The sequence below is a fragment of the Balaenoptera acutorostrata genome, chromosome 18 (genome assembly GCF_949987535.1).
Source record: "Balaenoptera acutorostrata chromosome 18, mBalAcu1.1, whole genome shotgun sequence".
Taxonomy (NCBI): domain Eukaryota; kingdom Metazoa; phylum Chordata; class Mammalia; order Artiodactyla; family Balaenopteridae; genus Balaenoptera; species Balaenoptera acutorostrata.
In genome coordinates, this window is record NC_080081.1 from 65,269,441 (window position 1) to 65,284,131 (window position 14,691).

General features: G+C 39.1%; 1 protein-coding gene across 2 annotated transcripts in view; it reads left to right on the forward strand.

Annotated features, from left to right (window-relative positions):
- Positions 1–12,061, forward strand: part of VPS36 (vacuolar protein sorting 36 homolog) — a 67,251-nt gene extending 55,190 nt beyond the window's left edge. For both annotated transcript variants that reach the window (XM_057532694.1, XM_057532693.1), the window contains 8 exons: positions 2,364–2,396; positions 2,518–2,595; positions 3,235–3,369; positions 5,366–5,431; positions 6,873–6,937; positions 7,482–7,566; positions 8,520–8,596; positions 8,684–12,061. In XM_057532694.1, coding sequence (XP_057388677.1) covers positions 2,364–2,396; positions 2,518–2,595; positions 3,235–3,369; positions 5,366–5,431; positions 6,873–6,937; positions 7,482–7,566; positions 8,520–8,596; positions 8,684–8,777 — 633 coding nt within the window. In that variant the 3' untranslated portion in view covers positions 8,778–12,061. The remainder of the gene's footprint in view (positions 1–2,363; positions 2,397–2,517; positions 2,596–3,234; positions 3,370–5,365; positions 5,432–6,872; positions 6,938–7,481; positions 7,567–8,519; positions 8,597–8,683) is intronic.
- The last annotated feature ends 2,630 nt before the right edge of the window (positions 12,062–14,691 follow it).

Sequence of the window (14,691 nt, forward strand, 5' to 3'; positions counted from 1 at the left end):
TGCTACATCACGGCCGCTCACTGCCACCCCGAAAGTGCTATCACTGTCCTCTTTCAGTGACTTTTGTAGTCATCCTTCTGTGTGACACTCTTGGAGATGGCATGGAGCAGTGAGCTAATTTTGCATTATTAGTGTTTCTTTTTCTGAATGTTGCCATTCTAACTTGGTGTTCAAAATAACATTTTTCTTAATTTATGAAATGTTATTCTGTTTCAGTGTAATTTTCATGGAGTTGCATAGGTCAAAGGAGTGTACACAAGCATTGGGCTCTCGTGCAGGTCATTGATTTATTCAGCAGATGGTCCTTGCTCTCTGTGCGAGCCCTGCATCAGATGTTTAGGATTTGTTGTAGTGCGCCAGACAGACAGGCAAGTAGGCGCTCCCTACAGGGTGAGAAATGCCATGTTAGGAGAAAATAGTTGCTGCAACAGGAGCACAAAGCACGGCCCCTGACTTCTAATGGGGTCAAGGAGGGCTTGTGAGCAGAAGTAACGGAAGTCAGGGCCTGAAAGTTGAGCAGGCGCTAGCAGATGACCAGTAGGGATAAGAGGATCCAGGTAGAGGGAACAGAATATGCAAAGTACAGAATGAAGAATACTGAAACAGAAAATTCAAGAATGTATTAACAGTTCCCGAAGCTAATCATCAAAGTAATGACTGAAAGTCAGTAAGAAAAAAATGCTATAAGTTGGCTTAAGAGAGTATCCCATGGTTTTAAAGCAGATGCCGTTTTTTTTCAAACGTGGAGTGGAAATTTGACTATGAACGAGGTAGAGGGATAGAAGGTTCTATAAACTGGCAGATAAAATAATAGGATGGGCACATGCCTCTGTTTTGCATTTGTACATATATTGCTTTAACTTTTTTTGTGGGTAGTTTCTCCACCCATTTTTTGGGATAGTTGGCTAATACCAAATTTTAAAATAATAATAGAAATAGAAGTGAGGAAGCTTTTGTTTGTGTTTTATAATTACTTAAAATGTTTTACAGGTACTTCTTCCAAGGTACTAAAATATTTGTATTTATTGTTTATGGACAGTACGGGCTAATTTATGTATTCTATGTAGACTATTATTTTTAGCAAACTTTTTCTAGAAAATATAATATAGTAAATAAAGTGATTTGCCATATAAAAATTTAAAAGTGTTGCCTTACTAGTTTTCTTTACACGTAGGTAGAAGAAATCTAGTAACAGTTTGTACATGCAAAGTAAAAATCTAAGCGTGTAAAGTGTCTGCATTTTAGTTTTAAAAACGAGGTTGGTGTGTGATTTGCCCTCCATTTAAATGTTAGAATTGCCTTAGTTTCAGAGCTGGTGCCCAGAGTTTCCCACAAAAGGTTTCCTGCATCTGCTGGCTGTTGCTGATAAGAATCCAGTGTTTAAGCCTTTTGTTTATCTAAGGAAATTCCTGTTAGGTGTGTTCCCCTTTGTTTTCGGTAGTAGCCCAGTGAGTCGGCCATAAGAATTGTACACAACACTCTATTCTTTTAGCAAAATCCTTTTGCAGATGGGGGATACTTTCCTGCATGGAATTAAGATGGGCACCAGCCCGTCAGAACCTGTTAACCACTGTTCTGTATGGATTGAAAGAGTTTTCAATTAATGATAAGATGCTTAATTGGTTTTTAAAAATAACATCTGTGGATATCAGTTAGGTGATATTCTGCACTGGAAGTATATTTTTGGTAATTTGAAATACATGAATTATAAATATGTCTAAGTTTGAAGAGGCCTTTGAAGTGGATATTCATTGTAGTAAATTGAACAATTGATGGGTTTTATTTAGATATGTTTTGGTGGTATGTGAATGTGTTTCTTTTGTGATAGCCACTCTAATCAAGGCTACAAGTATAATCTGTGTAATATTCAGAGGCTGAGGTTTACGGTTTCAGTTAAATCACACCTGCTATTAAAGCCAAAATGGTTGGGCCCAAAGAAATATTCCTGCAGCTGCATGTTACCATTTTCAGCCAGGAAAGCTTTACAACACCTTTGATTCTTGAGCTCCTATCTCGAAATGGTTTTGGGAAGAACCAGTGACAAATTTTCTTACTTGTGTCAAAGAACAGTAAATAATATTTTCTGAACTATTACTTATGTCATCTTTTGTTTGTTTAATCAATAACTGTTTCCTCTTTGAAAATTTGAAAAGTTGTTTTTTGCAGTTGGTTTTGGAAATTTTATGGTTTATTCCTAGAATAAGGTAGATTTAGTACTTGTATAAATATTCATATAAATAAATTGATATTTGTAAGAAAATTTCATACATTTTTATCATAGGGAAGAAAATTGAGTGCTTCATTGCTTTAAAACATCTAAATTCTTTAGACAGATTCCAATAAAAGCTCATTTCTCATTTTAGGCCTTCGAAGACCTCAGCAAGCTAATGGTCAAGGTATATGTCATTTACATCTATTAAATTCATACCAATTATGATACACTTTTGAAAACACATTTTGTTAGCAGACACTTTGGGGACATTATTTCTTTTCAATCTTTTACTGTTCTCTTGACAGGCTAAGGAAATGGTGGAGTTATCAAAATCCATTGCTAATAAGATTAAAGACAAGCAAGGTGACATCACAGAAGATGAGGTAAATAGATTGCTTTTTTAAGGCATTAGAAACTAGATTACACAAATAATGCATAGACATTTTGGTGGTTTACCAGCTTGCTTTCTTAATGTAGTGTTTGATTTCTTTTAGGACTTGAAGTTATAGGAAAGTACTAAAGAAAAAGTCAACCATAAAAACTTTGTTAGTTCTAGCAGGATTAAAGGATATTTCAATACCTTTTCCTGGAGTGTAGAAAACAGAGGTATTGAAATGTGTAAGAAGTGATTGTTTTAGACATATCCATCATTTTGATATGTTTTATTTAAATTTGTTTACCGTCTGGTCACAGCCATTTTCCTTTCGAAGTTTTTGGTTGTATCACTTGGTTGGCATTAAACAGAGCATAGCTGTCATCTAAGTCTCCTCTGCCACCAAAATTGTGGGGAAAATGGAGTATAAGATACTAAGGCAGGAGAAGGAAGAATAATAATTAGATTTATGCAGGGAAGTACTAGAAATCCACTCTTACATAGTTCACAGCATAGAAACACAGTAGAAGAGATGGGTAGATATAGAAATAGTGGAGTAGAACTGAATGTCTGATGGAAGGATTTTATACGTTGGGTGGAGAGACTTATTCTGCATAGTCTTTTTGTGCATTTTCTCCTCTCATTATAGACCATCAGGTTTAAATCCTATTTGCTGAGCATGGGAATAGCTAACCCGGTTACCAGGGAGACCTACGGCTCGGGCACACAGTACCACATGCAGCTGGCCAAACAGCTGGCTGGAATATTGCAGGCGCCTTTGGAGGTAAAAACAAAACCTAAACGGTCTCTTTAAATTGTGTTAAATTATTTCTGTGCCATCAGAAATCTTAAGAGCATAACTCCGTTCATGATATGGTTACTATTCAACCAACGTGTTATTTTTCCTTTTGGTAATATTAAACTAGTTCATTGATTCTTTGTCAATAATCTTCTAAATTGTTTTTAATTTCCATTTCAGATATCTATATCTATTTGATATATATATTTTTAAATAAATTTATTTATTTATTTATTTATTTATTATTTTTAGCTGTGTTGGGTCTTCGTTTCTGTGCGAGGGCTTTCTCTAGTTGCAGCAAGCGGGGGCCACTCTTCATCGCGGTGCGCGGGCCTTTCACTGTCGGCGGCCTCTCTTGTTGCGGAGCACAGGCTCCAGAAGCGCAGGCTCAGTAGTTGTGGCTCATGGGCCCAGTTGCTCCGCGGCATGTGGGATCTTCCCAGACCAGGGCTCGAACCCGTGTCCCCTGCATTGGCAGGCAGATTCTCAACCACTGCGCCACCAGGGAAGCCCTATAATTTTTTCTTATCTTGTTTTCAAAAGGAAATATATAATCTGTATATATTTTCATATATTGTGTACTATTAATAATTTCATAATACACTTTCATCTTCTAGTCATTATTCAGGCAATCAAAACTTTATTAAAACATTTGTATTAAGAAATATTTCAAACATATGACAAAATAGAATAGTGTAATGAATCCCTATGTGCCCATCATCCAGCTTCATCCGTAAGCCAGCCTCCACTCAAAATTGTTTTAAAGGAAATCCCAGACGTCACATCACTTTATCTGTAAACATTTCAGTATGTAATTATAGTGATAAAGACACCTTTAAATGTAATTATAATCCCCTTTCACACGTAAAAATTAAAAAATAATTTTTAATATTATCAGATACCTAGCTAGTGTTCACATTTTCTCTTATAGTTGATTTGTTCAAACCAGGATACACTGCAAATGTTTGATTTCTCAAGTTTTTTTGTTTTTTAAAATTCTATGGGTTTTCCCTTCTCCCATACAATAAATCTCCCATACAGTAAATTTTTATTTACTGAAGAAACTAGTAGTTTGTCTTATAGAGTGTCTCAGAGTCTGGATTTTGCTAATTTGTAAGTCACCATGCTTCCCTGTCCTGTGTAGTCCCTGTAAACTGGTAGTTATATCTAGAAGTTCTTTCTTTTTTTTTTTTTTCTGACAAGAATATCTTATAGAGGGTGTTGAGCATTTCCATCAGGAGGTACATAATATCTGATTGTCTTTTTTTTGTGATGTTAACAGCCACTGACAATCATTATCTAGATCTGTTACTTCATTAGGGGTTGCAAAATGGTGATATTATTATTTAATTCTATAATTTCTTCAGTTATTAGGTGGAATAACTCAAAGCATTTAAATTCACTTTTTGAAGGGACTTCCCTGGTGGTGCAGTGGTTAAGAATCCACCTGCTAATGCAGGGGACACGGGTTGGAGCCCTGGCCCGGGAAGATCCCACATGCCATGGAGCAGCTAAGCCCGTGAGCCACAACTACTGAGCCCACGTGCCACAACTACTGAAGCCCGCGCTCCTAGAGCCCGTACTCCACAACAAGAGGAGCCACCACAATGAGAAGCCCACACACCGCACTAGAGAAAGCCTGTGCGCAGCAACGAAGACCCAACGTGGCCAAAAAAAAAAAAAAAGATAAATAAATAACTTTATAAAAATAAATAAATAAATAAATACACTGTTTGAAACATGGTGTACAACCCCTCTTTCCATTTAAGTAAATGTTAGAACAGTAATAATGACAGTAAAGTCCAAATATGGAATTTGAAGTGCCTCGTGGTATCTGAATAGGTTCCCTGTGTGTAAATGTAGTTTTCAAAAGCTTCTGAAGAGATTTTATGATTTCTGATTTCACTCTGATTATGATTTCTGTTAAGAAATGCTAACTGGTCCTAATTATAATGCTTCTTTTTATTTTATATTTTAACAGGAACGAGGGGGAATAATGTCACTCACGGAGGTGTACTGTTTAGTAAACCGAGCTCGAGGAATGGAAGTAAGAATAGAATATTTAGATATTCTTTTAGCTAAATATAGACTCGATATAATACAAATTCCCCTACAGTGAATACAATTCGAGGAAGGGTTGTGAATATCAAAACTATTTTGAGAAGCAGTGTGGCGCAGTGAAAAGAATACTGCCCTGGGATCTAGGAGGTAAATTCTTTTCCTGGTTTTGCTGAATGCCCTTGAGTAGCTTCCTTAACCTCTCTGGAGCTCAGGGTTTTTTTACCTTTAAAATAGGGTTTGGACCGAATGATACCTTAAAGCTCTGAGAGTCTGTGTTAGTATTGTGATGAACAAGGTTGTGCATGATGCCCTTTCTCTGTGATAGTTAACTGTTTTGAGTGAACCTGGTTGGACTCAGGTTGCCTGCAGGTAATACAGAAAGAAAGACACCCTGCCTCTTTGGCTCAGAATCAGCAGCGGCTATACTTCAGCCCTCACTGCCTGTTCACACCCAGCTGTCTTTGGCCTCCAAGGGTCTGTCTGTGCACTCTCTGTGCCCTTGAAGTAGAACACAGTTTTGTGGTGTCAGCAGTCACCTCCACGCAGACGACTCACACACGTCTCTCCAGCGCTCACTGTGGTCTCACGGGTTAAGCCTCTGTTCTGTGTTTTTATTTGAACAGTCATCATAACCACCGCCAGTGGGTACTTACCATCACTCTGCACGTGTTATCCATTCATCCTCCCAGTAACTCAGTGAGGTAGCTACTTTTACTGTCCCCATTTAGGGGATGATTAGGGGATGAGGACATTAAGGCTTAGAAAGATTAAGTAACTTGACCACAGCTGCACTTGGAGACAGTGTTTTAACAGGGACTGGGACCCAGGCTGGGCTGGCTCCGGAACCATTCTGTGTGACTGACACCTGTGCTGGTCACCACCACGCAGGACCGATTCTTCAAGGTCACATGGTCTGGAAGGGTAGCCACTACCTAGCTACATGTGATGATTGTGAACTTGAAATGTAGTTAGTCCAAATTGAGATGTGCTGTAAGCATAAATTACACACGGGATTTAGAAGACTTAGTAAGAATAAAGAAGTGTTAACTAGCTCATTAATGATTTTTTATATCAATTATATGGTGAATTTTTGCATCTATTAGGTTGAATAAAATATATGTATTAAAATTAATTTCGCCTGTTTATTTTCTTTTAATGTGGCTACTAGAAGATTTTAAATTACATACATGACTTGTATTATATTTCTATGGATAGTATACTTGTATTATATTTCTATGCTTTAATGAATAGAAGTCTTTTGCTTCTTTGTTAATCCTTTTTGCCTTATAGTGATTAAGCCACCTAAAATCCTTGATACATGATAATTTTACAACATCCTCTTCTGTTTTAGTGGTCGTTACAATTATATAGCGTCACTCTATTAATTTGCAGTGTAAACTGGTAAACTGGATTTTTTTCCCCACTAGTTGCTCTCACCAGAAGATTTAGTGAATGCATGCAAGGTGCTGGAAGAGCTGAAATTACCTCTCAGGTAAAAGAACCTCTGCGGGAAGTTTGCCAACTATAGCCACGATTCCACCCTGAGTAGACAGGACAGCCCTGCAGGTCTGCCATCCTGCGTGGTGAACCAGCATATATATTGCCCCTCTTGAAGTTTATATCACACATGGGCAGAATTCACCTGGCACCACGGGCACCTCTGTCAACCCGGCTTCCATCCTTATCAGGGCTGTGCGGGGCCTCAGGGGCTGGTCGTCGGCCTCTTGCCGCTGGGGCAGGAGGTGAGAACGTGGGCTCCTCCCAAGCGGTCACGGTGACCATCCCTCTGCCCTTAACAAAAAGTAGACAGGCATAGTTTATTTAGCGTGTAGATTATAGTTCAGAACTTCATTAACTGTTTATTCATGAGCTTTTTAATTAGGCCTTAGTTACCCGTGGTCATTGTATTTGAAATGTTCTTTTGTGTTAATATTGCCCTCAGTCCTGGCATAAATGAAAGTAAACAATATTTGCGCCTCCTCAGGGGCCCGAGATCCCAGATATTCACGGCTTTGTCCTCCCATCTGTGATTTTAGGCTCCGTGTGTTTGACAGCGGCGTCATGGTAATTGAACTTCAGTCCCACAAGGAGGAGGAAACAGTGGCCTCAGCCTTGGAGACGGTACGGGGACCCGGTTTCCTCCCTCCGTTGTTAGACCTTGCCACACAAGACCCCGATGCTTAGCCACTTGAGAAACAGGATTTCCTTTTAAATTCAACTTTACTGAAAAGTAGCATTCACAGACCCAATTGAAAACGGTTTCTCATTAACAACGAATAACTATTCATCACATTTGTACTCTGAAAGCTCTTTGAAACTTGCCGACACTCATAACATCTTGTGAGTAAGGGGAGTTAGGATGAGTGAGGTGCTTGCTCTCTTTCTGTTTGAAACTCAGTCTTGAAAATATGTTTTTAACTTTGTAAATCAGTGTTACCCATGATTGAAGTTTTTCTTTCAGTATTACCCACATAAGCTGCATTACCCTACAGATTGTTTTGTGAAAGAATTGCTTCAAAATATACGGAAAGCAAGTGTAGTTTAGATGGGTTTTACTGGGCAAACTCCTGATATTACTCATTAGGATCCTTGAAATACTATCGCCTCAGAGCTTCTGTGGTGAGCCTGTATAATTTGAATAACTCACAGTTATTACACTTCTTATTTTAAACTCGATGAAAGTCCCAAGGCTATAGATACTTCTATCACATATTTAAAACTAATCCTATGTATAACGGTCCTTCAGTGGCGCATGTACTATGCACTCAGTTAGAATTTGTTATATGTTCCTTTTCAGACTGTGGAATAGTTCTTTTTAGACATTAGTACAGTGCCTTTACTACATTATATAGGGTTTCATGATGTTTTAGCCTTCACCGTGTTTGTTCTGGGTTCTTCAACTTTTGTAGACTTAAGCATTAGTGAAGAAGATTTAGTTCTAGAGTGAACAGTCTTTGGAGTTTAGTAGAAAATTCAGTAAATTATTTCCCAAGTATACTGGTAGATAGTCTCCCCAGGTTAGTACCTAGGTGGCCTAAATGATCACATTTTTTCCTGCTGTGTGTTTCTGTTAGGTTTCAGAAAAGGGATCTCTAACATCAGAAGAGTTTGCTAAGCTTGTGGGAATGTCTGTCCTCCTGGCTAAAGAAAGGTAAGCAAGGGCTTTGCTCCTCACTTGAAAATATCATTTGTGTTTCTGAATGGGTGGATGATGGTGTTTTTTTCCCTTGACTCCTAGGTTGCTTCTTGCCGAGAAGATGGGCCATCTTTGCCGAGATGACTCAGTGGAAGGCTTGCGGTTTTACCCAAATTTATTTATGACACAGAGCTAAGAGTTTTGTATTTGAAATAACTTGTCACCGGGATACTTGCATCATGTAGAGGTTGTATGACATTGAGCTAAGGGTAAACCCTGATAAACCAAGAATTTACTGGAACTTCGCAGTATAATATAAAACCCTTTTAATTTCTCCCTAAATATTATGATCCAGGAAGCTTCTTTAGGATAAATATAGGAAAATATAGAAAGATGAATGCCAATATGAATTCGAAATCATGCTACAGTTGTATAGAAACCCTCCGAGTTTAACTTGAAATATGGTGGATTTTAACTTGATCTTCAAATCTGACCATTTTTGAAAGAAGAGAATTTAGTTCATGGGGGAAGAAAGAGAGAAGTTGCATGTTTGGACAGGTTAGATCATTATTTTGGTGTGACTAAAATTCACCTGAATTATAAATGAAGTTTTTCTCTGCATCTAGTGTGCACATTTTGGGGGGTTTTCATGCAACAGTTTATACCTACAGTGTAGCTTAAGAACGTGACGACATTGGAGCAGAATATCCAACTGCAGGATATCATCTGAGGCTCTTCCTAAGGGCTTTTAGAAGCAGCCATAGGCATGTCTTCAGCAGACCAAATAAAGCACCTTAAAAACAAGAGAGAATTTTATTTGACTTACATATATATAATCTGACGAGTTTCTTTTTTTTTAAGTGATGATTTCATGGCTGGCATTTAAAGAATGCAACTATGTCATTTTGTTTTAAAAATGCTGTAGACTTTGAAAGTGAATTAAAGAGCTGTATAGACATGCCCAGAGATACGGTTACAGATTCGGGAAGCAGACGGTTCAGGATTTCCCTAGGATTGTTGTGTGGGTAGAGGGACCGGGAGGACCTTCAACTCGCTTTACAGGAACCTTGGTGCTCTTTTACCTCAAAGCCAAGGATGGAAAAGAGAGAGTGGGAACATAACATGTCTCCTTTTCCTTCCCTAAAGAAGGAGTTTCAATGCTGAACTTTTAAAATCTTTCTATCATAGTCTAGCAATATTTTTTTCCTTTACCCCACACATTATAAGTTGTGTGGAGAAACTGTCTCACTAAAAAGTATTACTGAGATAACAAAAACTGGCTAATATATTGAATCTCGATTGCTTGAGTTTTCCAGTGGACTGCCTGACTTTGTTACTGCTACATAGCGTACGGTATGTTGGCATTACCTCAAACTCAGGGACCCCAAAGGGACAGAAGGAGAACCCCTTTCTAAGACTGAATTGGCAGTGGAAGGTAGTGATGGGTTTTGGCCAAGCATCTAGAAGGGATAGTATCTGTATTGAGAGAACCTTTAAGACCGGGAGGTGGGGATACCCAAGCTCAGACCCTGGGATCCCTGAGATGTCCTCGCTGAGAGGTGGAGGGCCAGTGCTGGGGCCACTGCAAGTGCCCTTTGGGGAAGGTCCAGGGATCCTCAGCTGCAGACCCAGGGAATCCCTCCAAGTGCAGCCAGAGTCAGTCCCCGATCCCTGCCTGCTCCCTGTCGCTGCTCCGCACCCTCCTGTGTCACGGGAATGTTGTGGCCGAGGCATCCTGCCTTAGCCTTCGTTTTCTGAACCTGTCACTGATTCCACGTTGTGATGACAGATCCCTTAATTCCCCCATCGCTCAGCCTCAGGTTTGTTTGGGGGGAAATTCAGTGTCTGGCTACCTAAGTCTTTAGGGCCATTGTGTACGGTCGTTTGTATATCACTCCTCTCTCTGGGATGCACTCACTCGCACACTGCCCTGGCAAACTTGTATGCATACACACACACACACACACACACACACGATATCTCATACACATGATATCTCATCTGCCTAAGGCTTTTTAAAACTACACAGATAAATAATCTGTTTCACTAGTTGGAATGAGTTGCAACTAAGATTGTTTGAGCTACTGGGTCTGGCTCTAATGGTCTGGATTCATTACAGCAAACTCCTATAATTCAGAATATTTATTTACACTAGTGTGACAACACATGAACAAAAATGGAGCAGTCTGAATTGTATAAAGTGAACTAAAGAGGAAGAAAAGTGACATGGATATATTTTGCAAATGTCACATTAGTTAAAAAACAGGTATGATTGATTTTATTGTTTTAAAGTGGGCATTCTTCAGTTTCCAGACCTCTGTATGTATATTTTTATCCTTTTTTTTTCTTTGTTTTTGCCAAATAAGGTGTCATTTTGGTCCTTTGTTGGTAGAGGTTATGTTTAAATAAAACCAATGAGGCCCTAAGTGCAAAAAAGTTCTGTCTTGGTGCTTATCACTATTATAATATTATTTTTGCTTTTCTAACTTTGCTCTTAGGAGCATAAATCTGTTTGTAGCTTTATGGTAATAGAATATTTCTAGTCACATACTGTCAAAAAGTTTTTTACATTGTACAAGTGAAGAATGTTTTCAGAGCTAAATGATTGGTATTAATGTATACCAGTCATTTTGAAATTATTGCAAAATTTAAAAATGATTTTTTCTTAACTTGGTGTTCTTTTTAAATACTCTTTGGAAAATATACGAAAATGATAGCCCTTTAGTCAGAATAAGCCCATGTGTTAAGATTTTTTCTTTTAGATTTTATAATCAAGAGTTCATTATAAATATTTATGACCTCAAGCTCCTACTATTTTAGTTGTCTTAAAAGAATGGGAAATGGCTCACAAACTTTTTTTTTTAAATTCTTGACGTGAATTCCACTGTCGATTGATTGTGTATATTTGTGTGAGTGTACTATCCCTTGTTCCCTGTTACCAGACTAAACCGACCAGCATTTATCATGTCATCATTCTCATGCTCAGATACTTAAAATGGTTCTCCTTTGCCCAACAGTCTCAGAGTTTCCATTGTGGTAAGACAGAGTCACAGCTCAGAAGGTGGGTGGGTTTTAAGGGCTGTGCTAAGGATGGAATCGAGCATGCTCAAAATGATCCTTGAAAATCTCTGTATAATCTTACAATTCGAATGTCTGTAGAGTGATACATGGGTATGAATATTTTATGAATATAGTAAGTAAAATATATAATAAAAAACTACATATCAACAGTAGACTTTTGTAGTACCAATAATTAAAACTATTTAAATGTGTCTTTTTTTCTTTTTTTTCACTTTGCTGATAGGTATGGTTGAATTTATGTAAATGTATTGCTAATCCCATCCCTTATGACAGATCGTAAGTGTAAGCTCCACAGGGGCAGAGATTTTTATCTGTTTTGTTCACGGATGTGTCCTCAGAGCCTAGAGCGAGGCCTGGCACCCAGTAAGCATTCAATAAATGTCTACCGAATGAATGACCTCCAACGTGTATGCCTCTTTCTCATTTGGCTTCACTCTACCCTACTTTGTCTCCCATTCAATTCAATACAAAGAAACGTTTTTGCATACCTGTGGACTTTGTGTGAGGAACGGGGGCCACTGGGGGATACAGAAGTGAATAAGATGCGGCCCCCTGCCTTTAAGAGGGCGGCCTCGTTGGGCAATAGACGCATAGCAACCTCAGCTGATGATGAGACGAAATGTGCGCCGTGGAAGGGGCACAGGTACCAGGTGCTTGGAGGGCAGAGGAAGAGGCCTTCAGTTCTGACGGAGGAGGGTCTGGGACGGCCTCACGGGAGAGGAGAAGCTGGTGCACTAGGCTCACAAGAACCCAGAGATGGTCAGGGGCAGGCGCTGGGTCAGAGAGCAACAGGAGGTGTGTCCCTTCCTGCACCTGGGGCACATTGTCCTCGTCCAGACTTCCCTTTGTTATTTCCTCCCATCCACCCACCACCCACCCCCAATAATCAAAACCAAACTTTGCTCAATCCCACCTGCTCTGGAAAAATCTGTCTCCAGTACACAACTCTGCTACTCCTAAACTCCGCTAAGAGTTGTTGTCTCTCCCATATACTTGACTGTCTTTTGTCTTGTTCTCTAATTGTTATCTTAATGCCGTAAGAAAACAGAGAAATTGGGTTTCTTTAAGTTCAAGGAATATCATATAACGCTTCTTTGGAGTTCCCACTGGCCTAGGTCAGTGATTGTACATGGTAGATTCCTAGTTAAGCATGAACTAAATCGAGTGGTTTTTGAATTATAATGTGTCATGAGTTGAGTCTGAAACCTAAGTCTGTATCCTTTACCCTCTTCCCAAAAGGCTTCTTATCCGGACTTGTCCAGGCTCAGCCTGTCTGAGATACGCTGTCTTAATTCAGATTCCATGCATGGGCCATATCCATGATGTGGGAAGCACTCCAGAAAAGTCAGGTTAACACACATGTAAGATCTTGTTATCACAGTGTGAAAATTGAGTCATTCGTGTTCTTCCTTGTGTTCCGATAATCACGAGTCAGTTAAAGCTTGTCTCGCAGAGTATTATCTATGGGGAAAAACATCTCCCCATTTATTTAAAGGGTGTACCGAGATAGTGAATACATTTTACACAATTTGCAAAAGATCCCTAGACCAGTCACTCACTCAGAAAAAGAACTCAAGATATCTTGTCAGCCAGCTTGTTTTAGTTCAATACAGCCAAGACCATACCACTGTTCTTTTGAAAGCTTTTTTCTTCACATCTATGTTGCCTCCTTTTATTTTATTAAAAAAAAATTTTTTTAACATCTTTATTGGAGTATAATTGCGTTACATTGTTGTGTTAGTTGCTGCTGTATAACAAAGTGAATCAGCTATACGTATACATATATCCCCATATCCCCCTCCCTCTTGCGTCTCCCTCCCACCCTCCCTATCCCACCCCTCTAGGTGGTCACAAAGCACCGAGCTGATCTCTCTGTGGTATGCGGCTGCTTCCCACTAGCTATCTATTTTACATTTGGTAGTGTATATATGTCCATGCCACTCTCTCACTTTGTCCCAGCTTACCCTCCCCGCTCCCCGTGTCTTCAGGTCCATTCTCTATGTCTGCATCTTTATTCCTGTCCTACCCCTAGGTTCTTCAGAACCACTTTTTTTTTTTAGATTCCATATATATGTGTTAGCATACAGTATTTGTTTTTCTCTTTCTGACTTACTTCACTCTGTATGACAGACTCTAGGTCCATCCACCTCACTACAACTCAATTTCGTTTCTTTTTATGGCTGAGTAATATTCCATTGTATACATGTGCCACATCTTCTTTATCCATTCATCTGTTGATGGACACTTAGGTTGCTTCCATGTCCTGGCTATTGTAAATAGTGCTGCAGTGATTATTGTGGTACATGACCCTTTTTGAATTATGGTTTTCTCACGGTATATGCCCAGTAGTGGGATTGCTGGGTCGTATGGTCGTTCTATTTTTAGTTTTTTAAGGAACCTCCATACTGTTCTCCATAGTGGCTGTATCAACTTACATTCCCACCAACAGTGCAAGAGCGTTTTGCCTTCTTTTAGAAAGGATTAAACTATCTTAACTGTCCAGTAAACAGTAATACAGTTTGGCAAGTATTCTAATTAAAGCAAAAATGACCAAGCATCTCAATAAAGCTCTTATTTAAAAAAGGACCAGGCACATTGATCCGGGCACTTGCACCCGGATTTAGGCAAAGAGTGGGTTTCTAGGAAGAGTGTGTGTCTGAAAGATCAACACTGAGCAAGTTGCTTTCTATATGTTTCACTCAGTCACCACAAAACTTCAATATAACTATTATTAGATGCCTTTTACAGTGGAGGAAAGGAGGGATTATGTATTTGCCCAAGGTTACAGAGGTAGGGCTGGATTTAATCTCAGCTGTGTCTAACTCCCACTCTTAAAATGAGCTTTTGCTTTCTAAACCAAAAATGGCAGGGCCTGTGGCATGTATTTAAAAAGAGTTCTAACTTGAGTAATAGATGTGGGACTAGATAATTCTGACGGTGAAAGTGGATGATGACCTTTGCCAACTAAAAATTGTCACTTGCCACCTGTGTCTACAAGGATTAGGTCACGAGCCCCGGCAGTCACTGAC